This window comes from Diabrotica undecimpunctata, chromosome 4, assembly GCF_040954645.1.
Source record: "Diabrotica undecimpunctata isolate CICGRU chromosome 4, icDiaUnde3, whole genome shotgun sequence".
Lineage (NCBI taxonomy): Eukaryota > Metazoa > Arthropoda > Insecta > Coleoptera > Chrysomelidae > Diabrotica > Diabrotica undecimpunctata.
The window spans coordinates 41,928,259-41,955,418 of record NC_092806.1 but is presented as its reverse complement, the minus strand read 5'-3'; the positions used below and the strand labels follow the sequence as shown (position 1 = coordinate 41,955,418).

Sequence of the window (27,160 nt, the reverse complement as noted above, 5' to 3'; positions counted from 1 at the left end):
CGAGGCTCTTTAGCTCCACGATAATACTGGGTTAGAAAGAAGACTCAAAGGAAGAAAACCATTTTGAGTTAGGGTAAAGTGTTCATTAGTGCAAAAGCAGAGCTTAGTGCTATGTTAGCTATATAGCTATAGCTATCTATACGCTATAGTGCATAGTTGTTAGATAAAATAAGAGGACACCATAAGATTAAGCTCTTAGAATTCAAGTATCATTTAGTAATAAGAAGAATTTATAATTAATTGGTCAACTGTGACCAGATGTCAGTGGTATAAACACAGCATAGGTGTTTAGTAAAAAAAATCAAGAAATCCGAAAATAACTTTGATTTTTATTAGTGATATTAAGCATGTTAGTTGGAATTTTCATTGTTTCCTACGTGCCTTCTTTTCTTAACCCTCTACCACCAGAGTGGAGGAGGGGGGCAGGCCCGTTTATGTAAATACGGCATCTAACTTGCCAAGAACTGAAAATTTCTTATGACACCGCAACGCGAACATACAGATACATTTCATTTTCAATCAGCAGGAGTCGTAACGAAAATAAATGAAAAATTTGAAAACGTTTCTCTAATAATTGATGATAAATTCGAAAATGTTTCTAGAAGATTCGACGAGAAATTTGAAAATGTTTCTCAAATGATGGAAGAAACTTCTAGAAAGAAGTTAACACCAGTTAATGCAGTAGTTTTAGATCCCGTAGTAAAAGAAGAATCACTGAGAGACGAAACGACGCATAATATAAGATTCAAATTGTCACCATTTGATGGCAAGCCTTCTTGGTCCATATACCTAAGACAATTTGAAGCTATTGCGACAGCCAATCATTGTACAGAACAAAACAAGCCCATCTACAACAAGTCTACAAATCACAACTAAGAAGTAGAATTCAACGAGCAAGTGAAAATTTGCAAAGAGTTTGAACCAGATGTTGCTCGTGTAGCGCTGTTGGCTTATCCGGAGGCACCAGACAAAATATTAGAAGAAATTGCTGTAGATACCTTCATCAATGTGTTGAAAGACAGTGAACTACAGAAAGCTTTACGACTAGCAAGACCGAAAGTTTTAGATGAAGCGCTCGCCATTGAATTGAAACACGAAACAGCTAGTCAAGCTTCACGGAGCTATCGAGTACGAACCTCTGAAGAGAGCGACAAACAAAACGATAAATATCTGGACGAAAATCGTACGGAAAGTAGTTCATAACACGATGCCGAAGAGACGCGAACAGGTCACATTCGCCGTAAATTGCAAGCAAATAATACAACAGTCAGAAAGCTAGAACAGATCGAACACTGGGCTAGAAAGTCATTCAAATGCAGATGCTCAGTCAAGATGACCATGCAGTGCAAATTGTAATCACTGTCTTAAATTAGAAGAAAGACTTTGTCCCGTGAGACGAACCACCGTCGTTAATGATCAATGGCAGCCTCAACAGCTACAAGACGCTCAAGCGTTGAGGTTGAAGATGATCCATGTATAAAAAGAGTATTGGATTGGATACATCGAAGTGAGAGACCTACTTGGCAATACATTAGTGCATGTAGTCCAGAAGTCAAGTCTTACTGGAGCCAATGGAATTGTCTAGTGCTAAAGGATGATCTTCTGTATAGAACCTTTGAGAACGATGATGGTACAGAATCTAAGCTTCAGTTGATTGTACCTAAAAGTAAAGTGTCAGAAGTACTATTACCTAAAGTACCTAAAAGTAAAGTAGTTGCATGACGGTGCATCAAGTGGACACTTTGGTATTACGAAGACTCTGCAAAAGATTCGAGAACGGTTCTATTGAGTGAGCTGTAAAGATGATCTAAGAAGATGGTGCCGGAAATATGAACTGTGTGCAACCAGTAATGGTCCAGTTGGAAAAAAGAGGGCACCCATGAAACAGTAAAATGTTGGTAGTCCTATGGAAAGAGTAGCAATCGGCATTGCAGGTAAATTTCCAGAAACGAATGATGGAAATAAATATATCCTGGTAGCCATGGATGATTTTACGAAATGGACTGAGGCCTATGCGATACCAAATCAAGAAGCTGCTACCGTTGCAGAGGTACTTGTTAAAGAATTCTTTAGCCGATTTGGTGTTCCCTTGGAGATTCACTCCGACCAAGGGCGAAACTTCGAGTCAACCCTTTTCCAAAACGCTTATAAACTGATTGGTGTCAATAAGACCAGAACGACACCCCTGCATCCTCAATCAGATGGAATGGTCAAGAGCATGAACCAAACTATGGGTAAACACCTATCCAAAGTTGTATCAGAACATCAAAGAGATTGGAACCAGCACATTCATTTATTCCTAATGGCCCACCGCTCGGACGTGAGGGAAACTACAGGCCAGACTCCAACCTGCCTAATGTTGGGTCGTGAAGTTCATTTGCCCTGCGACCTAGAGTCTGGCTGCAGACCTTTCGAAGAACATGTTGTAAGCGAAGAATATGTCGACCGTCTGAAGTAAAGAATGAACAACATTCATGAGCTTGACCGACAAGACATCCAGTTAGCCAGTGACAGAATGAAAGATCCATATGATTCTCGATACAGGAATGAAAGCTATGAAGTGGGTGATCTTGTCTGGCTTTATACTCCCCAACGTCGTCGAGGCTTGTCTCCTAAACTGCAAAGAAAATGGGGAGGTCCGTATGGAATTAAAAAGAGAATAAATGACGTAATATACCGGATTAAGAAGTTGCCGAAAGGTAAACCAAAAGTAGTTCACCCAAATAGTCTTGCACCTTATTCTGGCTCAAATGAAACAGGAAAAGCACGAACCCTTTAACATGAGATCAAAAATGACCGTAGACCAAGCTTTAATGAATTTATGTCAAATTACGCAGAGGGAAAGAGTGCTAGATTTGGCGTGACCACAGAAGTTCAGCAGGTTCTTTTTATTGTTCCCCATAACGTCTCTCCAGCCCACTGTGTTGCCAAAGATCTTGAGATGAGATGAGATTAGAAGATGGTACTCGATCTTTGCTGTATACGGTGACCAGGAAGTCGTATACAGACAAGGCAAGCTACGAGGATATATGGCGTGCTCTAACTAATTTGAAGAAAATCGAGAACCAATTATGACATCAAGAATTTGGTCTTACCCAAGATAGGCCATGCACTAGAAAATGTGGATTGGTTGGAAGATTGTCGGAAGCATGCTTGAAGTGATCTTCCGAGAAACCAGCGTACGAATTACTGTGTGTTGCATTAACCCGAAGAGATCGTGTCCTTCAAAGACAGGAGTAAGACTGTTGTTTCTTGCTGATGGGTTTATGCATAGCTGGAGAGTTCCACCATCCTGGGCCTTCATGTTCAGATCTAAGAGGGGAGCAGTGTAACGAAGCAGCACACTTCCGACGTGTGATACGTGTCACAATTCTCAGAAGGATGAATCTAGATTATACAATCGATGGCGTTCTCAATAGCGGCTGCCTTCGAGACGCTACCGACGAAGCGAATAGAGATGGACCACTCCAGATGATTCTAGAATAATACTTTTGGTGTATATATGCATCGCTGTTATGAGTTAAGTTTAGTTGATAAGATATTATCGTACTGTAAGCTTATTTAAATAAATACATTTACATAAATTAGAACTACATAAAATCTAATTGGAAATTACATAAACATCAACAATAATTTACCTCCACTAAACATGATAGGTTTAATCCACTCCTTTCTCTCTCCAGCCGCATCAACTAGACCAAAGGATCTTACAAAGCCGGAAATCAAGGGTTCACCGAACTTGTTACCATAATCTGAGGCTCCGTTACTTGCTTCAACCAGAACTTCTAAAGGTGGAGCAAAGTTTGATGGATAAGAGAAGTTTTTGTCTTCCCATGGTAAATCGTAATCTAAAACCCAAAACAAAGATGTAATAGTATTAATAAATACAGTTAAGTTGTTAATTCTTAGCGTTTTTGAAAGATGATTTGTCTGTAGTAAAAATTAAGATATTGGTCTACAAAAGTATTCGATATGAAGTCTACTTATAAATAAATAAAATTTTTCGTAAAACTTATTAATAAACACAATACAGTAGGGCCTCGTTAATCCGGAGAAGCAAAAACAAAACCCTTTGCGGATTATCGAGGCATCCGGATTATAGTATGCCATATTTAATGGTAATAAAACATATGTTTAACCTTAATTTCTTTAATAGATTTTTAAATTACAGTATATAGAAAAAGATGCAAATATTCGAAATAACAACCATGTAAGAAAAGTAGTAGGTTCAAATAAAACAGTTAATTTTTCTTGAAAAAGTCTGTAATGGTTTTCGTTTATAATTTGCGCACTTTATTTCAAAACCACGATCTCTAAGACGATGGAGAAACATAAGTTCGTGGCTATCAAATTCGTTTTCTTCAGCCCATTTTAAAGCTGTGTTGAAAGCTTCTACGGTCTCTGAACTACCCACTTTTTCGTAAACAAGAATTTCAACGCTATTGTCCTCATCTTGTCCATCCTCCTCACACATAGCCGCTCGCACAATCTCTCAGTTAACACTTCATATTCTCATATCTCACTTTCGGCACCACCAGCAGACCATTCGTAAGCTTCTGCCTCACTTATTTGAGGATCATTGGGTCCCCTCAACCTATTAAAAATCTGGGCTAAGGGAACATCATCTTCTGGTTCATCATTCTTCTTCTTCTTAACGTGCCCCATCCGTAAGGACATTGGCGATCATCATGGCCCATTTGACTCTATCTGCAGCCGTTCTGAAAAGTTCTATTGACATTTTTCCACTCCATTGTCTCAGATTCTTCAGCCAGGACGTGCGTCTTCTCCCCGGTCCTCTTTTGCCTTCCACCTTCCCTTGTATGACCAGCCGCATCAATTCGTATTTCTCGTTTCTTAGTATGTGACCAAAGTACCTCATTTTTCTTTTCTTTATAGAAGTATTTCTTTATTTTTTTTTCATTCTTCGTAGCGTTTCCGCATGTGTTATGTGTTGTATCCAAGATATTTTCCACATTCTTCGATAACACCACATTTCAAAGTTAATGAGTGTTTTCTCTGTCACCACTGTAATTGTCCAGTCCTCAACTCCATACAACAGGATAGAGAACACGTAGCATCTCGAGTTTTCCATTGCATAATATTGCTTTCATCTTATTAAAAGCACTTTTAGCTATCTCAATACGCCGTTTTATTTCCGTACTTCTATCCCATTCTTCATTTAGTTCGCAACCTAAGTACTGATATCTGTGCACCCTGCCTAAAAGTTTTCTTTTAGCATAAACACTGTCTTCCTCAATCTTGTTCTTGCTTACCACCATGATTTTTGTTTTATTTGTATTCAGTGCCATTCCATACTTTTCGCAGTATTGAGTAATGCGATCAACCAAGATCTGTAGTCCTTCTCTGCTGTCCGCAAGGAGTATTGTGTCATCTGCGTATCTAAGATTATTCAGAAGTGCTCCGTTAATAAATATGCCTTCATTTACGTCTTCTAATGCCTCTTTAAACAATTCTTCTGAATACATATTAAAAAGTAAAGGGGAAATCACACATCCTTGTCTTACTCCACGATTTATAGGTATTTCTTTCGATTTTTGTTGGTCTATTCGTATTATGGCTTTCTGATATCGGTATAAATTGGCAATGATTCTCACGTCTTCATCATCTAATTCTGTGTTCTGCAGTATTTTCGCCATTCTTCGGTGTTGTACTTTATCGAAAGCTTTTTCGAAGTCGACTAGACATACGAATACGTCGCAATTGACATCTCGACATCGTTCGATTAGTGTATGTACAGTAAAAAATGCTTCTCTGGTGCCAAAGCATTTTCTGAATCCCAATTGGTTTTCAGCTATTCTATCATCTAGCTTTTTATAGATACGTTCGTGTATCACTTGTAAGAACACTTTTAGAATATGGTTCATCAAGCTAATTGTCCTGTGCTCTTCACACTTCATTGCGTTTGATTTTTTGGGTATTGGAATCTTCTTCTTAATCTTGAGCTGTTCTTAGTATCGAATGTGTGTCCATGCCTGTCCAGTCTCTTACATTCTTTAACCAGGAGCATTTTCTTCTTCCTGGACCTCTTCTTTCTTCCACTTTGACTTCCATTATAAGTCGTAGGAAGTTGTATATTTCTCCTCTGTAAATATTGTACTGGGTATTGGAATAAATATTGATATTAAACATTCTTTCGGAATCGCTCCCGTATAATAAATGTCAGTAAATAATTCTATTAGTGTGTCCATATGATTTTTTGTTAATATTCTTAAGATTTCTGTAGGTATTTCATCTGGTCCCATGGCCTTCTCATTTTTTATACGTTCATCATTATCAGTGAGAAATTCAGGGTTCAAATTCTTCCATGATTTGTTAATTAGAGATGCCTTAACATCGGCCCAGCAATTAGCCAAAAGAAAAACAGTGTCCTTTAAAGATATATATTTTAACGTGTCGATGAGGTTGTCAGAACATAACGCAACATTGCAAAAATGTTGCCTTCTTCAGAGATAAGTGCATCTGCTGATGGGTGCCCAGGACATTTATCTAACAATAAAAGTGCCCTAGGGGGCAAATTAAAAGACAAAAGATGGCGACGGGCCGCGGGAACAAAGTTCGTTTTAAACCCCTTAACTTAAGAAACATAAAAACATACATAAGTACACCTGGGTTCAACCAACGAGAAACACAAAGTCAATTATAGATTATGTCATCACAAAACAAGAAACACACATACAAGTTGAAGACATAAGAGTATTAAGAGGACCGGAGTGCGGAACTGACCACTATATGGTAAGATCAAAATGTTACCTACAATATCGACCTCGGCTACTAAATCAAAATGACAACCAACTAGCTCAATCGAAACCCCTGGAAACGAATCTACCTAAATACAATATTGATGCACTGCAAAACGACTCGACATAATTCTTATATAAGCTGCGACTCAGCCAAAAATTGGCAAACCTGATCTACTCCTCAGCCCAGAATACCTATAAAGAGATAATCAATAAAATCAATGAAGCAGCTTACGAAGCGCTCGGCACAATCCAAAAGAACAAAAAGAATACTCCATTGTGGTGGACAAATGACATCGCCATTGCAGTACACAACAAGAAACAAGCATATCAAAAGTGGCTACAAACAAATGATCCAGATAATAGACGAACATATGCAAGATCAAACAGAGAAGTAAAAAAGTAACTAAAGCAAAAAATATTTCCTGGGAAAGTAAATGCGAAGAACTCAACAAATATATAGGGTCAACAAGATCAAGAGAAGCATGGAAAACGGTAAAAAATCTGAGAACAAACAGAAAAGAAACGAGTAGAATAGATTTAATAGAAGAAAGATCTTGGATCGAACACTACTCACAACTTTTGACTGAAACAAGACCTCAATTCACGAACATCAGTACAACAACATATAAACTGGAATTCAGTAAAGACGATGAAATAACAGTACAGGAAGTCGAGAATGCAATACAAACTCTAAAAAATCGGAAGTCATGCGGACCACAAGGTATACCAAATGAATTATTAAAACATAGCCCACAAGTATTACGGGAATTACTGGCGTATGTCTTCACCTTATTCTATAATGGACACGACTTACCACCGGAGTGGACAAAAGCACATATTAACAACATCTACAAAAAAGGAGATAGAAAGAATTGTTCAAACTACAGGGGGCTAAGTGTCATAAATTCACTCTCAAGACTGTATGGAAAAATAATAAAAAACAAAATTGAAAAAGAGATGACAGATGTTGAAGAACAGAATGGCTTTCGTGTAGGCAGATCCTGTATGGACAGTATATTCTCTCTAAAGCAATTTATCGAGAAAAGATTAGCCCACAACCTTTCAACTCATTATAGTCTTATAGATCTGACAAAGGCATACGATAGTGTACCACTTTCAATGCTTTGGGTAGCAATGGAAAAACAAGGAATAAGCAAAAAAAATATACAAGCAGTACAACAGCTCTACAAAAATATAACGGCAAACATTAAAACTGGAAATAGATTAACTAGAGAAATTCCTATTAGTAAGGGCCTAAAGGAAGGCTGCTGCATAGCACCTACACTCTTCAAAATATATCTAAATGAGGCACTCTCAGTGTGGAGAAGAAAGTGCGGCAATATGGGCATCCCAATCGGAGATGATAGATTGTACACGATACACTTCGCTGACGACCACGCCATTCTAGCTGAAGACGAGAGTGATGTAGGCTACATGCTTAGAAAACTGGAAGATGAGTATACCAAATGGGGCCTCACAATTAATATACAAAAAACTGAGTGCTTAGTTGTAGGAGAAAAACCAGAAAGCCTACAAATCGAAACGGGAACTATAAAACCAAAAGACAATTTTAAATACTTGGGAGTCCAAATAACATCAAAAGCAGGAAGTAGCGAAGAAATACACTTCAGGATTGGCCAAGCAAGATCAGCCACCAGACAGCTACACGGACTATTATGGAATAAAAAAATAACAAAAGAAAATAAAAGAAGAGTTTATAAAACAATAATAGAAAGTATTGGGCTGTACGGCGCCGAACTCTGGAATATAAACCAAAGAAACAAATCAAAAACTAAGGCCATGGAAATGAACTACTGGAGACGATGTTGCCAGCTCACTAGACTTGATAGGGTAAGAAACGAAGATATTCGGAGAGAAATGGAAATCGATCTAGACATAATAGACACAATCGAAGCCAAAAGACTTAACTGGTATGGACACCTTCAGAGAATGCCCGAAAATAGATGGCCAAAAAAAATAGAAGAATGGACTCCGCCAACTAGAAGAAAACGAGGTAGACCAAGACGATCCTGGAGAGACGATGTCGACGATGCAATGACCGCCAGAGATCTAACAACTCAAGATTGCTTCGACAGAAAACGCTGGAAATTAGGATGCGAGAAGCGGCGCCAGGTGTAGAAGACTCGCTTGTTATATATATACTTAAGAAACAAGTCTTTCGTAACCCAAGCATTTTTTTGTGCACGGTAACAAACAGGAGGACGTGTTTATTTAAATGTCCTTGGGTTTTTGATTTTTCAACCATAATTTTCCTTCCGGAAGCCGACTTCTCATTGGCAGGGGCTAAAGTATGATCGAGCAATAATCGCCAGTACAAACCAGATTCGTCAGCATTGTACACTTGTTCTGATGTTAATTTTTTTTCTCTAATAACTTTCTGTAACTCTAGTTCGAATGGTCCGAGAGTGGATTCATCATTGGATAGTTTTTCACCGGCCATTTTTAAACGTCTTATTCCGGGGTGTTTTTTTAAATTTGTCTAACCATTCCCGGCTTGCTATTAAACTCAATATTTGAGTTTGTAATCTGGCGATGAAAAATACGAGCTTTATCACAAATCATATCCCCGCTTACAGGAACATGTAATTGTCTTTGTTGCAAAAATCACGTAAACAAAGCATTTTCTAAAACGGGATTTTCCGATGTCTTCAGTGTTTTTCGTACACCAGGACCACGTTCTGTTAGGCTTACAAACTTTAAGATTTTGTCTTTGTTTTTCTTTATGTCACCCACAGCGGACCTGCCTTAACCATACGGCAGTATTGACACAAAGTGAGACAAATACATATACAACAAAAAAAAATTCTTCATGATAGTTAATGAATTTTAAGTATTTTGCCTTTACTTTTGCCCATAATTTTTCTTAATTAAGATTCATATAATTTAATTATTTTTCTTTGATTGAGGGCATTTTATTTGTTATTTACAAATTTTTCATTGTTTCAAATTTAGATTTAGGTTGAGTTCCCACGAAATTAACTATGCAGTTTGTATAAAGTCAAACATTTAATTTATTTCTTATGTAACGATTTCATCTCACATTCAAATGTCATTTTTATTACAAAAGATTATAAATATGCTATTTCTTTCATATATTGCAAAAGTCATTACGTATAATGCCAGAAAAATATTTTTGATTACTGTTCACACTTTTTGAGATTACATGTACGGCACAATGTTACGAAAATAAGTGATTTCATCACACCCCCAAAGTAGTAACAACTTTTGATAGTAGTAGGCAATGTGTCAATCTAAAATTTCCATTTATTTATCAACTTCTTATCTCACTTGCTAAATATAGTCCAGAGGTTATTACTTTTCAAAATCAATAGCTTGTTTTCTTATAGCAGATAAGTTAGTAAGGTAATCTATTGATAAATGTTAATCAAAGTTGCATAATTAAATTCACAAAGCAAAAAAGTAAAAAATATAATTTTAACAATATGCTTGACTGACCTCAATACTCAAATGATACCTAAAGTGTAAAGGTATTTAAAAGACATCAATAAAAAATTAATCAAGAGCTGTTTGATATAAGTGGCAACATATTATTAAAATAAATAACTAATTAAGCAGGATTGTAGACTATCTGGTTGAAATAAAAGAAGTTTTGTGAATATCATTTAAAACAATCACTTATTTAACTGTTGGATTTAATTTAGACCCTGTAGGAGAGACATATCACAAAAAGATCACAGAAATTCTCAGATCTAAGAGTGATTACACAGATAGGATACCCAAGAAGAGAAACTTTTTTATTTTTATTTTTAGCGAAAAATATCATGCTTGATAAAAAGTTGTGTTTGATTTAAAACACTATAAAATGAGTCCCCTCAAAACGTCCCCTTATCGGTTAAGTCAAGGGGAAGTCGTCTAATTCTGGTATTAAAAAGTTGTCTAGTAAGTGAAAATATACTTTCTAATTAAATGCCACCCCCCGAAAATACAATTTAATTATTCGAACTGGTAAAACAACACACCAAACATTTATCTTTTTATCAAATCGACTATTACGTTGAATCCTTTAAAGCGTTTACCACGTTAATCCTGTAACTTGGTGTAAGATCACCAGACACACACAGGAAGATTTAAAATTTAATTCAGACCCCATTTAAAATAGGTACATCCTGATAAAGTACAATTTTATCAATTAAAAGAACCCAGCACGAAAGATCAGGTCACATAAAAATTAAGAATGAGCTGACTAAAATAAGAGTTACTTCTTCTGAGATGAAACACAAAGAAAATGGTAAATTTGCAATGATTCATTTATACATGCATGATAAACAAATTTAAAAAGCGAGCAAACAAAAACTCAAAACGAATGAATGACTAATGAAATCAGAAAGCTCAAACAAAACAGGAACCCATTTAACACTATACACAAAAAAAGATAAGTAAAACAAAAATGGTATGAAGAAAAATGTGAAGAGATAGAAAAAAATAAAAGAAACAACATTATAATAAAGAAAACCATACTGTTGGACAAGAATCAAAAATACAATAAATATCAAGGTCAGACTGAAAAGATAACAAGTGAATATTAACGGCAATATTTTCAGGCGAAAGTTCAGGACTATATTAATAAAAAATAATACTGTCAATCATCCAGATACAACAAACAAAGAAGTGCCACAAGCCAATTAACAATACATAAACTAACAGGTTCTATTCAACAGATTTAAAATGAACCTACTAAATTCTTGATATTGAAGTGCTAAACCACTCAGCTGATGTCTTCAGAGACATAGGATTGAATAAAGTTTAAAGGATATAGAGAAGATTGTAGATAAATGGATCCTTTGTAAACCTTTCTAGGTTCTACTAACCCTGCTCCTTTTGGGCTGAGGCCTTGCTTCAACAAAGTTTTCACCGAAAACTCTGCTTGCTGAACTTCTTAAAAGTTATTGTTAGTTTGTTTCTGGTTCACTCTTGTCCCACCAGAAACTAGTGAACAGATTGTCACTCCCGTTATAACTTCACATGCCAGCAGAAGGCTAATGAAACGTAGATGTCTCTTAGTATATGGAGTCGAGAATTATGTAAGAAATAATAAAACTGAAAAAAATATAGAAGATGAATTCGTTTTAAATTTCAGAGATTGTAATGGGCAGTATAGAAAATGAGCATAATGATGGGAAGACTATATAGGACTAAATAAATATCAATTACAGACAAAAAGACATAGAGAAAAATTCAGAATACAAAGCAAGTATACTATAGAATTAGGAAAACATCATCTGGGAAAACTACAAATTTTACAGTAAAAATAGAATATTCTTAAGTATGAATTATCATGGAAAGGAAATAAAAGGGTGTTTAGAATGATGTGTTCAAAGTATTATATAAATATGACAAAATTAAAATAAATTCAGAGTCCAGAATTAACAAGGATCTAGAATCCAAGAATAAGTTTCCAAAAAAAGTTCATAATTAAGTAGGTATCATATTCATTTTGTAAAATAAAAAATAAACCTACCTGGAATCTGAAGATTGCCTACAGAATAACCAGCAGTACCAGCTATGCAATAACCGCCTCTTCCCACACTTTGTACATCCCTAATTCTTCCTCCAGTTCCTGTAGTGGCTCCACTGAAAGGGGCTACACCAGTGGGGAAATTGTGAGTTTCTGCAGTGAAAATGAGATGAGATTCTACTGGCACTTGCTTGAGCTCACTGAGGGACCCTGCTGTTACGGGTCTTAAACTTCTGTGTAAGAAACCCTTAATTGCACTGAAAAAATTAAAATTCCATTTTAGTTGTGTTTACAAGATAGTTAATATTCTTGTGGATGAAATACTGTAGGAAAATGGTAAATTTGAGGACATTACTTGAATAAAACTGTTAGTAAGTCTGCATTTCCAGTGGGTATACATTATAGAGCATTAATTAGAAGAGCTAAAATAATGAAAATGTCTTTAAAACTCATAAAATGCCCATAATATACAATTATTAATAAATATATAATATATATATACAGATTCGGCAAATTTTCAACTACCGTATACGTTATTCAGTATGTGGAACAAAGATAACACTTAATTGTTTGAATAGAAGTGAGAGGCAGTCATCATCTCGACGTAGTAGGTATGACTTTTAAACAGTGTTGCTATTATTTCTGTTACATCTTTCCTTCTAAGTTTTAGTCCGATGCATGGGTCTAAAATAATATTTAAATCCACTACAGTTCATTGTAGAATAAAAATTAATATTGTCCCAAAAAAATTCAAATAAAGTAGCCACGTAATTGTTATTTTCTAATCGATTTTATCAATTACTTTATTAGTTAACAAAGAACAGTGATTTAAGTAATTTATGTGTGGCAACAAAGCATTATTCCCCTGAAGAGTTTGAAATTTTAAGCAACGCCTTCTTTTACAGTGCGAAGCGGCATAAAAATACACCGATGACCGACAGTAATTATCGGACGTTGATGGGGTGTAGTTCTTTGCATAAAATTATTTCGTCGCCAACTTTCCGTCAGTAAATCTTTAAGAAAAACTCAAACACTTATAGGAATTCGAGTTTTAAATGTAATTTTTGTAGATTTTTAGCTCTGGTAGCTAGGAAATAAAACAATAATTAACTTAACAAACATTAACTAAATATAAATATTATTTTTATAAGAAAAAAACCAATCAAAAAAATTATTCTAAATAATTAAAATTAAAGGCATTTTTAAAAAATCTCTAACTAATTAAATGTTCAAACAAACCACCATTTTAAGCTAAACAAAATCCGAATCTATCAATTAAAGCAAGTCCCATTGCATTTAGCTGATTTGGTTGTACTCGACTACAAAGTTGAACAATTTTTTCTTACAATTCTGCTAAATTGGTGGCTCGTTCGAAATCATGCCGATATAATTTTGATTTTAGCATTCCTAAGAAATAAAATATCAAAGGTGCTAAATCTGGTGATCTAGGGGGCCATTTTATTGTTCCTCGTGTAGAAATTATTCGTCCAGGAAATGTTTGTTCCAAATAATTTGTAACTTCGATTGCATTATGTGCTGGGCAACCATCCTGTTGAAACCAAACATCATCGAAGTTGACCGCAAGGTTTCGAACAGCTGGAATAATCTGATTGCGTAATAAATCTAGATACTTTCGCTCATTCAGATTTCCCGTAATAAAAAATGGACCAATTATATTATCGTTATAAATGCCAGTCCACACATTTAATTTCTTTGGGAATTGTGTTTTCACAGCAATACTCAAATGTTTCTTTTCCCTAGACCAATAGCGGTCGACAGATGGATTATGACGTTTATGGATTGTGAATGAAGATTCATCGGAAAACATTTTTTAAAAAGTTATTGTTTTTAAAAAGCAGCAATAAATAACTGTATTATTTCTACAATAGAATGGTTCCCATAATACCATTTCACCATTTGAATCTTTTCTTTTTGAAAATACAGTAGAACCTCGATAGGTCAAACCTCAATAAATTAAAAACCTCTATAACTTAAAAAAATTATATGTTCCCTTCCCATCGGAGCCCAAAACCTCTACAACTTAAAATACACAATATCGATAACTTAAATAAATAATATCAATATTGGCCCTCAGTAACTTAAAGAAACGTTTTCACAATCCCTATAACATAAAATTGTTTACCAATGACAGCTGAACAGCTTACTGTATCATAAGTTTTGATCACTGTTCTAGAAACATCGATTTAGGTACTGTGTGATACCTTGCTTAAAATGAGTTCAAAAAGAAAATTAACAACGCTAACATATGCTGATAAATTAAAAGCTATAGAAGCAGTGAAAAATGGATTCAAAAGAAAAGAAGTTGCGGCTCTGTTTGGAATACACGAGAGTACATTATCAATCATCATAAAAAAAGAAACCGAACTATTGAAAAAACAAGAATCAGGAGACAAAAATTGCCGAATTTCCTAATTTGGAACAGTGTTTGTTTACGTGGTTAAAACAATATCGAAACAAAAACATCAGTATCAGTGGACCCATACTGAAAGAAAAGGCTATAGAGTTCGCTAATTCACTAAAAATCGATAATTTTAAAGCCAGCAACGGCTGGTTAGAGAATTTCAATAAACGAATGATTTAGCCTTAAAAAAATGTGCGGCGAAAGTACGAGCGTAAGCAAATCAGTCTGCCAAGAATGGAAATCTGACTTGCATAATTTAGTGAATAATTATGATCCCAATGATGTTTTTAATGCTGATGAAACTGGTCTGTTTTTTAAATGTCTTCCCGAAAAAACATTAACATTCAAAAATAAAAAATGTCATGGAGAAAAACACAGCAAGGAACGACTTACGATTCTGCTTTGTGCAAATTCTACGGGCACAGAAAAACTCAAAAAACCTTTAATTATATAGGTAAGTCAAAAAAACATCGGTGTTTTGCAGGTTTAAAATCACTACCCATGGATTATGAAGCCAATAAAAAAGCATGGATGACAGCAGAACTTTTTAAAAAATGGCTGAATAATATAGATTAGCAAAGGGCAACTTGAAATAGAAAAATTGTTCTGTTCATCGACAACTGAACAGCACACGGAGACATACCACCATTAAAGGCAATCAAAGTACAATTTCTTCCACCAAACACAACATCACAACTTCAACCTTTGGATCAGAGTATCATTAAAAATTTTAAAACATTATACAGAAAAGAAGTTGTTAGAAGAATGATAGCTGATATGGAGCAAAATACGATTTCTTCTATCAATGTTCTTCAAGTAATGAGGATAATGAACAAAACATGGCAAAACGTAACACTCCTCACAGTGAAAAACTGCTTTAGAACCTTGGTTTTTCTTCAGAACCTCAAGAAATCATTTTGAAGAGGAAGATAATAATGATCCTGAATAATGGAATAACAACATGTACTGTATTTAAAGTTATAAAGACGATGAATTTAATGACTACCCACAAACTTCATCTAAGAGCATATCAATCAACGAAGCAAGAGTGCTATAACGACTGTACGATCATTTATAGAGCAGTGTAGAAACATAAAAGATAACGTATTTTCTTCTCTATGTTATTTAAAATCAAATCGATTTAGAATTTATGAATTGTTTAAATCAAAAGAAAATCACAGACTTTTTTTAGTAGACTATACCTTTAATTATTGCTTTAACTTTTTGTAACGAATATAATAAATGAATGTAGTGTATAATAAATGCCTATATTTTAATGAACTTCTGACCTATATTAATTCATCACAACATAGACCCTTGATAACTTAAAACCTGTATAACTTAAAATATTTGGTTTTTCCCTTGGAATTTAACTTATCGAGGTTCTACTGTATACGCTTGGCATGTTAATTATTTGTTTTCAACCTTTTACCACGACAGCTAAAAATCAAAGAAATAGACCTTACCTTATTGACCTTAAACCTGCTGTACAGATAAGGACCGCCTATTCTTTTGAGGGGAAGTCGTAGAGGGGGCAAATGGTTTATACTATTTGTCTGTCTACTGAAGTGCGATATTTATTTAGCTCACGCTGTTGTCGCATCTCAATTTCTCAATTCAGTATTCTTTGTTAATTAATGAAGTAATGATATAATCGTTTAAAAAATAATACTTACATGATTACTTCATGTAAGGTTTGTTGGGGCAATATTAATTTTCATTCTACAATGAACTGTAGTGGATTTAAACATTATGTTACACTCATGTATCCGACTAATGTTTTAGAAGGAGTTATGTTACAGAAATTTCGCAACACTGTTTAAAAATTAGACTCGCTGCTCCAAGTGCGTGGATTGTGTCTCACTCGTATTCAAACAATTAAGTGTTATCTTTGTTCCACATACTGAATAACGTATACGGTAGTTGAAAATTTGCCGAATCGGTATATATATATATATATATATATATATATATATATATATATATATATATATATATATATCTGGTTAGATGTATCCTAGACAAATAAATGGTTAGGTGTATCTTAGATGTGAACAAAGATAGTGTATTAAGCAAAGAATTAGATAGGAACAAGTACAACCATAGAGAGAGTTATCAATGGTGACCAAAATAATAAACAAGGAAGCTGCTCAACCTGAAGCACTACAAAAATAGAGTCAGGAAAAGCAGTTGGACCATATGTTATTCCTGGAGAAGTATGGAGAGCATTAGTTGAGACATGATCAAGTTGGCAACAAGTTAATTTAAAAGAATTATGAAAGTAGAACAAAAGTCAAATGAATACAGAAGCATTATTGTCTTACTAACTATTGTCATTGTCTAGAACTGTTGAGATATGCTGAAGTAATATAAAAACAGCATAACTAGAATATATATTTGAAGCTGTTACTACAATAGATGGACATGTATATTTTATAAGTTAGAATGATTAGAATGGGATGGATGAAACAGAGGATATGGAGTAGGGTGTTGTGTTACAGACAAATTTCAATAAAGCTATAATGTATGCCACTGCACAGTAGTGGCCAAATTATTATGGACACTACACAAATTTATGTGTTTTCTAGTTTAACTAATTTTTTTGGCCAATACTTGATTCTGAGTTTTGTATTATTGTGTATATACAAGGGTATATTATTGAGATTACAAAGATTTTTAGGTGAAGGTATTTATTTTATTTATAAAAAAAAATGCAAACAATTATTGTAATATTTAGTGATGCCGCCCATTGCTGTAATTACAGTTTCTACATCTTGGGGCATGTTCTCTGTACAACTTTTTGCATTATTTTTTAGTTTATTATAATGTTATTCTCCAATAAGAACTTTATTCAAATAACTCTTGGTACTGATCACTTCTTTGGCAATAGCCTGTTTGGTTAACTAACATACCTTCTTAATGAGTTTCATCTCAGGTAAGTTTCTCAGTCAGAACAAAACGGAAATATTTTTTTTTGGCTATGAATGCAAAATACTCCTGACTTTATTGTGCATAAAAGTAGAATTTTAATCACCAGGGAACTATTCTTTGAGCTGTTGTAGTAACTGAGTTTCAATTATGTGCTTGTACTGATCCTGCTTCTTAGTCCTTTTAATGATATATATGCACCCATAGCCTTGACCAAGATTAGAGACCAAACCATGTCACTCATAGGGTGTTTAACACTTACACTCTCCAGGAGACAGTCTGGAGAGATTTACTCCCCCTATGTGTCCCATATTAATCAATTTTGTCTACTAAAATTAATTTACAATTACATTTTATAACTAAGCATAATGCCTTTGCAGGGATCTAACATGGACCAGGGCTGTTTGGCCTATTGCAGTCTCTTTATCTCTATCGTTTCAGTAAGGTCAGGTAAAGTTTCTTTCATAGGCTGACAGTCAAGTAGGTTCTCTCCAGCCAATTTGCTCCAGACTGTTCTTTTGGAAATAATACTTAATTCTCACATTATTTATCATTGTAGTAAGATGTGCCACAATATTGGTTTAAAGAGTAACTAAAAAACTACTTAGAAATGTATGCAATTGCAAAAAAATTCATATTTATCACAAATTAGAAAGAAAATTGTATATAATTGTCTTATAAACACACAATGCATATACCTAATACCAATTAAAACTTTAAGTGTATGAGTACACTAAAATATCTATGAAATTAAAAAATGCATGTTTATATCTAAGAGTATAAAGTCACTGATATTATATCAACTGTAGAATTATTCTACAAATAAAACAGTTAGAACATTAGGTATTCAGAATAAAAACTCTACTTACTACCAAGATACTAACCAAAAGACTATTAAAAATAGAAATTTTAGAGGATGTCATAGCTCAGCCATATGGAAATACAATGTAATTTTATTTCACCCATCCGCTGGAGGGTTAAGCATCAAAAGCACCAAATGTCAAATAATTAAGTTATAGAAGATAATATCAATTAGCAGCAATTACATTTACCTAAGCTAAGCTTTAAGTATTATTAATGAATAAACATAATACATTCACAATTAAACAATGTCTAACAATAGTGTTGGGTTTTCTAATATCTAATTTCCTATACCCAATTCAATAAGTTTATAAATTGTCTTCTAGGTTTGGCATATTAATATTTTAAATGAGTATAAATTATTGAGTCGCATTAAAATAGTTACTAATTTTGTACACTTACCTACTATTATCACTGAATTTTATAACATTGTTGGGATTTGTGTGCTTTTGAGTTTCAATAATCATATCTATCAGTGATTGCTTATGCTCTACACCATCAATAACCATTTTTCCCTTAAAAAACCAATGTCTACTGTGTTCACTATTAGATTGAGCCAAGTCAAAGCATTCAACATTAGTGGGGTTCCTCTTAAGAACATTCTTAAACAAATTTGTGTAATATATTATATCTGCTTCATCGAAGGCCAGACCAAGTTCTTTATCAATGGCTTTTAAAGCTTCTGCACCTTTTCCTAATATATCAATGTCTTTTATATCTTCCTTTTTAACAAGTTTTTCATTAAAGCTAACTTTAGGTATATTTTCAGGAGTATACCTGCATTCAGTCATTCGATCGTATAGTAAAGATGCTAAATTATTTTCAATTTGTGGTGTGAGTTTGGTACCTTCATTAAATAATAAAAGATAGCGACGTGAGACCTCTAACCTAGTTACTTGAACCAAACCGAGATTTTGGCAAATAGAAACTGCATTTGTGGAACTAGATGTTGAAAAATTAAATCTAGGTCCTACTTCAACCAAAGCCGTACCATTTTTCGCTACCAAGGTTCCTTTTTCGCTTAAGTTTTGGGGATGGAGAGGATCTTGAAGAACCCATTTCAAAATCTTAACGTCTTTTGTTTCCAAGGCACTTGTTGATTCGATATGAAAACATATTTCCGTTTGAATATCCTTCAAATTTTTACATGTTTGCTGAAGTTTCTGAAGAGTTTCAAACTTTTTTGCTGCTGTACAACCAGGCGTGCGGTATAACCTCAAAATTCCACCTTGTTTTTTCATTTTCTCTTTCACTGCACAAATTAAACTAATGATATGAAGCACAATTTCTTCATAGAAAAATTACAATCTCTCTGACGTAAACTTCTTACTTCTAACTGAAAAATAATTGATAATAAAGTTCATGTTTACAAAAATAACTTTGATAACCTCATATTTAACGTTATTTCAAACATCATACCAGCAAGAGCAAGCAACCAATCACACATTTATAATTTATATTTACCTAACCAAATTCTTTTACTTCTATTGGTGTATGCCATCGCCACATGATATGGTAAATGTGGATCCCTTATATATAGGCAATTCCTTTTACTCGAGTAAACATATTGTATAGAGGGTGTTAAGAAAATCTCTTTACAGAAACGAAAAAAATTTGGGAGGAATTTAACGATGATTTAACGTAAATCATGTTATTTCAAATACTTATGAATCGTACTATGGATATACTAACATCAAGCCTAGTAGAAAATATATGCACATCGTTATAAGAATTTTTAATAACGTCACATCAAACATAAGACTATATTATTAGGGAGACAAATTCTAGAAGTTCAAGTCAATATTTTTAAGAACACTCAAAGCCAAGAAATGGATAGGAATCAAGATGTGCAATAATCAAGCCATTTAAAGTTTATTAACAATATTCCATCAATCATTCAGATTAGGTATATTTACAAGACTTAATTATTTATATACGTTCTAATTAACCAAAACATTATTTAAAAAAACTAGCGAGAGACTAATTTTGGAGAAACAAGTAAATTTATAATTGAAGCGTATAAAAGCAAAACCAGACATTTGACATTTTTTTTAAATGAGTTGTAAATCAAAAGACCCAACCCAACCTGTCACTACGAACAGAAAATTTAGTGATGTAGTCAAAAATGCTGGACCAGCTAAACAATAAAATGCAACAGATCTTACACTTAGATTATTATTAGAACAATTAGATAAGATGGAAGATAATTTTAATACCAGGATTACTCGTCTGGAACACAGCACCAAAGGAACTATTCCAAAATCAAGTTATGGTCCAAGAAATTAGAATAATTGAATGGAATGCCAATGGACTGCTGAAGCATTATAGCGAGCTTCAAGCAATCCTAGATATTGAAAAGATAGATGTGTGTTTAATTTCTGAGACACACTTCACCCATCAATCATACATTAGAATTCATGGATATAAGGTATATCACACAGTACATCCGGACAATGTAGCGAAAGGAGGTAGTGCAGTGATAGTCAAAGACAACATCAAACACCATGAAGAGATGAAGTATGTCACCGAACACATACAAGCTACCACAGTATGTATTAGGATTAAAGACGCAGAAATAAACATAAGTGCAATTTATAGTCCTCCTAGACATAATATTAAAAAAGGTCAATATATTGATTTTATGAAAAGTTTAGGCAATAGATATATCATTGGGGTGATTTCAATGCGAAACACATTCAATGGGGGTCTAGGCTTACAACTACTAAAGGAAAAGAACTATTAGCAGCTGTCAAAGATCAGAAAGGAGATGTAATATCTATAGGGAAGCCAACTTATTGGCCAACTGATAGGAATAAAATACCAGATTTAATAGATTTCCTCATAATTAAAAATATCTCATCCAATTACTTGAACATTTGTGAAGGATGGGATATGAACTCCGATCATTCACCCATAATTCTAACCATGAGTGATATGATTATTAGAAAAGAGAACAACCCAACCTTAACTAATAAGCTCACAGACTGGGAAAGTTTTAAAGTAACTCTTGAAGAAAAGATCATTTTAGCCGTGCCACTAAAGACAATTGAACAGATAGATCAAGAATTAGATTTATTTGTCAAAGATATTCAAGATTCAGCATGGGATTGCACTCCCATACTGAAAACAAAAGTTAAAGGGAATAACTACCCTAAAGAAATTCGTGAATTAATAAAAGAAAAAAGAAAACTAAGAAGAAAATGGCAGCAAACGAGAGCCTCTCGAGACAAAACTAACCTAAACAATGCCAGCCAGCAACTTAAAAGAGAAATCCAGAAAATTAAGAATGAATCTATTAAATCTTATCTGGAAGAGTTAACAAACGACAGCAGCACAGAGTATTCGCTTTGGAAAGCTAAAAAAGGAATTAAAAGGCCAATATTACATTCTCCTCCAATAAAACTGGAAGACGGTAGTTGGGCCAGAAATAATCAGCAGAAGGCAGAGAGATTTTCCACTCATCTAGAGAACACATTTAAGTTGCAAGATGACCAAGACGATGACTAGGATTGGCCTGAACCAAAGCAAATACATGAGAGTATCTAGCCAACTTCCCCAAAAGAAGTAGCTGAGTTAATTAAAAAACAAATCGACCCAAATAAAGCACCAGGTTATGACCTCATTACCGGAAGACTGCTAAAAAATCTACCAAAAAAAGCTATCGTAAAATTAACAAATTTAATAAATGCTGCTTTTAGACTACAATATGTTCCAGATTTATGGAAGATAGCTGAGGTGATCATGAAACCAAAGCCTGGGAAACCCCCCAATGAGATGACATCATATCGACCAATATCACTCCTACCTGTGATGTCCAAGGTGTTTGAAAAACTCCTCCTGCGAAGAATCCTACCAATAATTGAAGAAAAGAAAATAATTCCAGATCATCAATTTGGATTTAGAAATAAGCATTCGACAATTGACCAGGAGCATAGAATAACTGCTATAATTAAAAGATCATTAGAGAAAAGAAAAGTCTGTTCTGCAACCTTCCTAGATGTGGCACAGGCGTTTGATAAAGCCTGGCATAAGGGTTTGATACATAAACTTAAATCATTCATGCCTAAACAATATTCAAATATATTACAATCATATCTAGCGAACAGACATTTTAGAGTTAAACAAGAAGATGCATACACTGATCTCAGGGATATTGAAGCAGGTGTTCCACAAGGGAGTGTATTGGGTCCAGTCCTATATCTAATATACACGTGTGATATACCTGAACTAGAAGACGACACCATAGGTACCTTCGCAGATGACACTGCTGTCTTAGAGGTAAGTGACACCGTCGAAGAAGCTACAGAAAAACTACAAAATTCAATAAATAAAATCCATGAATGGACCAAAAAATGGAAAATTAAGCTGAATGAGACTAAATCAGTCCATATAAATTTTACCAATAAGAGAATTAATAATATTCCTATTAGAATAAATGATGTCCAAGTGCCTATTGCAACGTACTTGGGGATCACTCTTGATGTGAAACTTCGCTGGAAAGCTCACGTGAAGAAGAAAAGAGAAGAACTAGGCATCTGCTACAAGAAAATGTATTGGTTAATGGGAAGACATTCCTCTCTATCCATAAATAATAAACTCCGAATCTATAAACAAATACTGAGGCCAGTATGGACCTATAGCTGCCAACTCTGGGGCTGTGCCAAGCCTAGTAACATCAAAGTAATCCAGATATTATAGAATAAAGTACTGAGGAACATCGTAGATGCACCTTGGTACGTTAGGAACAACGACCTTCACCGGGACCTCAAGATGGAAGACGTCAATCAGATAATCAAGAAATTTGCAGGGAGCCATGAACAACGACTCCATCATCATGTAAACGTCGAGGCTATCCAGCTCCTCGACAATACGAACCTAGAGAGAAGGCTCAAAAGAACAAAGCCTTTTAAACTGGTATAATGAGTGAGTGAAAAGCAGAGTAAAGTGTTGTGCGAGTATGCATGCTAAATTTAATGCTAGTTATTAGAAATAATAGGAAAGATACTAGTGAGTAGACACCTAATTTTAAGATTTCATTAGTAATTTAAGTTAGAAACAAATTGATAATTGGTCTTATTGATCAAATTTTAATGTAAGTACACTTCTGTGTCTTTAGTAAAAAAAAAAGTTGTATATGGATTCCATATGTAAACATTGATAAAATTAGGATTCCGTTTTTCTGACCCTTATGTTCATAAACAAACATTTGAATGGCATTATTCACAGTTGAAATTTAGCCTAGGCAGACATTTGCCTTTAAACCAATCCGGATGCGACTTCTTAGTCACGTGCTGTCGTGTTTGCGCTGTTTGTTATTAAACTGGTATTTCGTTCATACTTTGTACTCCCATTAAGACCAAACGTGGTAAACATACGATATAAATTAGTGCTCATCAAAATAAATAATAAGTAATTAAACATTGTAAACATGAATAACATTATTATTGAGCCAAGTCCAGCTGGTTAAGGGCGAAAACCATTGATAAGTACGGATCAGTGGAAACGAGAAATAGCAAAAAAACAAAGGTATGTTTACATTGAAGTTTTTGTTCAACGTTTAACAACTGATCGGATTATTTATATCATTTTTAGGTATTCTCTGCGATGCCTTCCTGAATTTCCCAGGTGCGCTCATAACACTAAAGTTCATCAATGTTCTTCGTTGACAATGATCGATATCAAAAAATTCAACGAAAGCTTTTATAGCAAACCATCGAAATCGTATCAAGACATGTTTGTATTGAAGCACTGCGTGAGAAATAATTCAGAAAGACCTGCTACGAAAATTAAGGAAAACGTTCTAAATAAACCAAAAACAGTCAGTGTGAAGTACACCATCAACACTTCAAGAGGATCAATTCCTGTTTGTAAAAAAAAACATTAGTAGCGATACTGGGTATTGGAAAAAACCAAATTCGATGGATAATAAAGGAGTATCATAACACAGGAGTTTTGTCAGCACAAAGAACAGGAGGTGATAGAACTTCGCAAAAATTAATTTGTAAAAAGCAAGCTATAACACATTTCATTAAATCTATTACTTACTGTGAAACTCATTATTCCAGGAATAAAACAGTTGTTAGACGATATTTGCCTTGTGAACTAAATAAATCAAAACAGTGGAAGATGTATAGAGGAAAGTAGCCTAATTTCGGATAGTGTCTTAATTTCGGATAGCGGTGTATCTAAAAAAGTTTCTTTATTTGCGAACAGAAACCTATACGTATGTCACGCTGAATACCACAGAGAACATTATCTTAAATTGTTTAGGTAGTAGAGCTGCTCCCCGTTAGATGGCAGTGCCGAAACCACCAAACGTTATTGTGCAGTTTTTTTTCGGTCGTATTTCAAAGCCTATTTTTTCGTGTTTTTATTCCTGTTTGAAGTTTGATCTTTTGGCAGGGGTAAGCTAGAAACCTGTTTTATTTGATTTTGCTACTAATTTAAAGCAGATTTTAATCACATATAAATTAGAGAGCCCTAACCTTAAAAATAAAAAATTCCTAATTTCGGATAGTACAAGTCCCATAATTTCGGATATCCGAAATTAGGAACCTTAAATTGATGATCATGTTAGCATAAAAACTTTTGTTTCTTTTCAGAAGAAAATGCCAAAAACAAGTAAAAAACATAAACAATGGGATCCAGACCGAATGATACGTGCTATCCGTGCCGTCAGGGGAAAGGAAATGGGGTATCTTAAAGCCTCGAAGTTATTTGCTGTTCCGAAATCAACTCTGGAAGATTATGTTAAGCAAGAAAATAAAACTCCGGAGCAGTTGGTTGCTGTTAAAATTGGAAGAAGACCAGTACTTTCTGCAGAAATGGAAGCAGATTTAGTCTCGTATTGCCTAGAAATGGACCGGCGATTTTACGGAATTGGGACCGCTGATATCAAGAGACTTGCATATCAAATAGCTTTACGAAATGGTCTTCGTCATCCATTTGCCCATGCCGAATCTGCCGGTAAAAAATGGTTAAGGGGATTTATGAGGCGAAACGCAGTTTTGTCCCTTAGAAAACCACAAGGAATCTCGAAAGCCCGAATTAAGGGATTTACCCCAGAAAATGTCAGCAGATTCTATGATCTTTTAGAAACGTCAATGGAAAAAGTTAACTTCAACCCCGCAAGAGTTTATAACGTTGATGAAAGCGGCATAACAACGGTTCAGTCCAAGAATACTCGTGTTATAACATTAAAAGGAAAAAAACAGGTTGGATCTGTTACCGCGACTGAAAGAGGCGCATTAGTTACTGTTGTATTTTGTATGAATGCTGCTGGTGGGTTTGTCCCTCCATTATTCGTGTTTCCAAGAAAGAACATGAAAGTGGAATTATTAGATGGATCGCCGCCTGGCTCTATTGCAGCTTGCCATCCATCAGGTTGGATTCAGCAGCACATTTTTTCCCAATGGCTACAGCATTTCGTAGCTCACGTGAAACCATCCCGTGAAGACCCAGTGCTGCTTATTCTTGATGGTCACTACAGCCACACAAGAAATATAGATGTGATAGAAGCAGGACGTGCAAATTTCGTTACAATTTTGTGTATCCCGCCGCACAGTTCACACAAACTACAACCTCTAGATTTGTCTTTTATGTCACCATTTAAAACATATTATTCGCAACAAATTGAGATGTGGTTAAGGCAAAATCCTGGACGCACCATAAACTCGTATCAAATTTGTAAGCTTATGTGCCCGGCATATTTGAAAAGTGCTACTGCAGAAATTTCCGCGAATGGTTTTCGCAAATCTGGAATATATCCTTTTAATAAAAATAACTTTTCTGATCACGATTTTATAATGGAGAGACAAAGAGAAAGAACACCACCACCCATAAATCAAAATCATGGGGAAGTATTACCAACAAGAGGTCAGTCAAGACCAGAACCACAAAGCATTATCGAAAGAACACCTCCAAAACATAACTTAACAAATAAATCATCCAATGGAAATGCAACTGAAACTACGGCAACTATGATAAGAGCTGAGGATATTAGTCCACTGCCTTCTTGCAGTTATACCTCACAAACAAACAAACAAAAAAATCCTCGAAAAGGTTCTAGTTGGATAATAACTAGTACACCTTATAAAGATGAACTTGAACGAAGTGTAGCCGAACAAGAAAGAAAAAAGTCTTTGAAAGAAAAGAAACCAAAAATAAGCAACGAATTAAATCAAGTCAACAGAAAAAAAACTCCACGCCAAAAAAAGCAAAAGAAAAAAATTGAATCGAGTAGTAGTGACACTTCACATCCTGGTGATGACCTTATTTTGGATGTTGATTCTGATATGGATGTAGACGATGAAGATGGAGACACAGAATGTATGTTTTGTGACAGTTTATATTCCGAAGATACACACGGTGAGAAGTGGATAAGGTGTATAAAGTGCTTCAAGTGGTGTCATGAGATGTGCGCCAATGCTGATAAGAAGAAAACCTATATTTGTGACTTTTGTCAAGATGTGTAACTATTCTTATGATGAACAAAATGGTGTCTTAATTTCGGATAGGGTATCCGAAATTAGGAGCCCTAAAATTTTTGACATACAAAAGCACTAATTTTATTGAACAATATTTTTTGTAAAAAAGATTTTCAATAAATTGTCTATGATAATAAAATTAGTTTCTATATTACTCTGCAAGTACTCTTGAGTAGATAAAAGTTTAAAATGTGTTATTAGGTGA

At 34.5% G+C, this 27,160-nt stretch overlaps 2 protein-coding genes across 2 annotated transcripts in view; one reads left to right on the top strand and one right to left on the bottom strand.

The window, feature by feature from the left end:
• The window catches only part of Pfas (phosphoribosylformylglycinamidine synthase), a 43,333-nt gene extending 23,453 nt beyond the window's left edge, over positions 1–19,880 (bottom strand). Inside the window, 3 exon segments of the mRNA XM_072529385.1 lie at positions 3,639–3,848; positions 12,262–12,515; positions 18,872–19,880. Of these exon segments, the coding sequence (XP_072385486.1) occupies positions 3,639–3,848; positions 12,262–12,515; positions 18,872–19,710 (1,303 nt within the window). The 5' untranslated portion in view covers positions 19,711–19,880.
• Positions 19,881–24,606: 4,726 nt separating this feature from the next.
• On the top strand, positions 24,607–26,943 carry LOC140438626 (uncharacterized). The gene is made up of 2 exons (XM_072528286.1): positions 24,607–24,873; positions 25,072–26,943. Exons 1-2 carry the CDS (start codon positions 24,763–24,765, stop codon positions 26,941–26,943), a joined length of 1,983 nt encoding a protein of 660 aa, XP_072384387.1. The 5' UTR covers positions 24,607–24,762.
• The last annotated feature ends 217 nt before the right edge of the window (positions 26,944–27,160 follow it).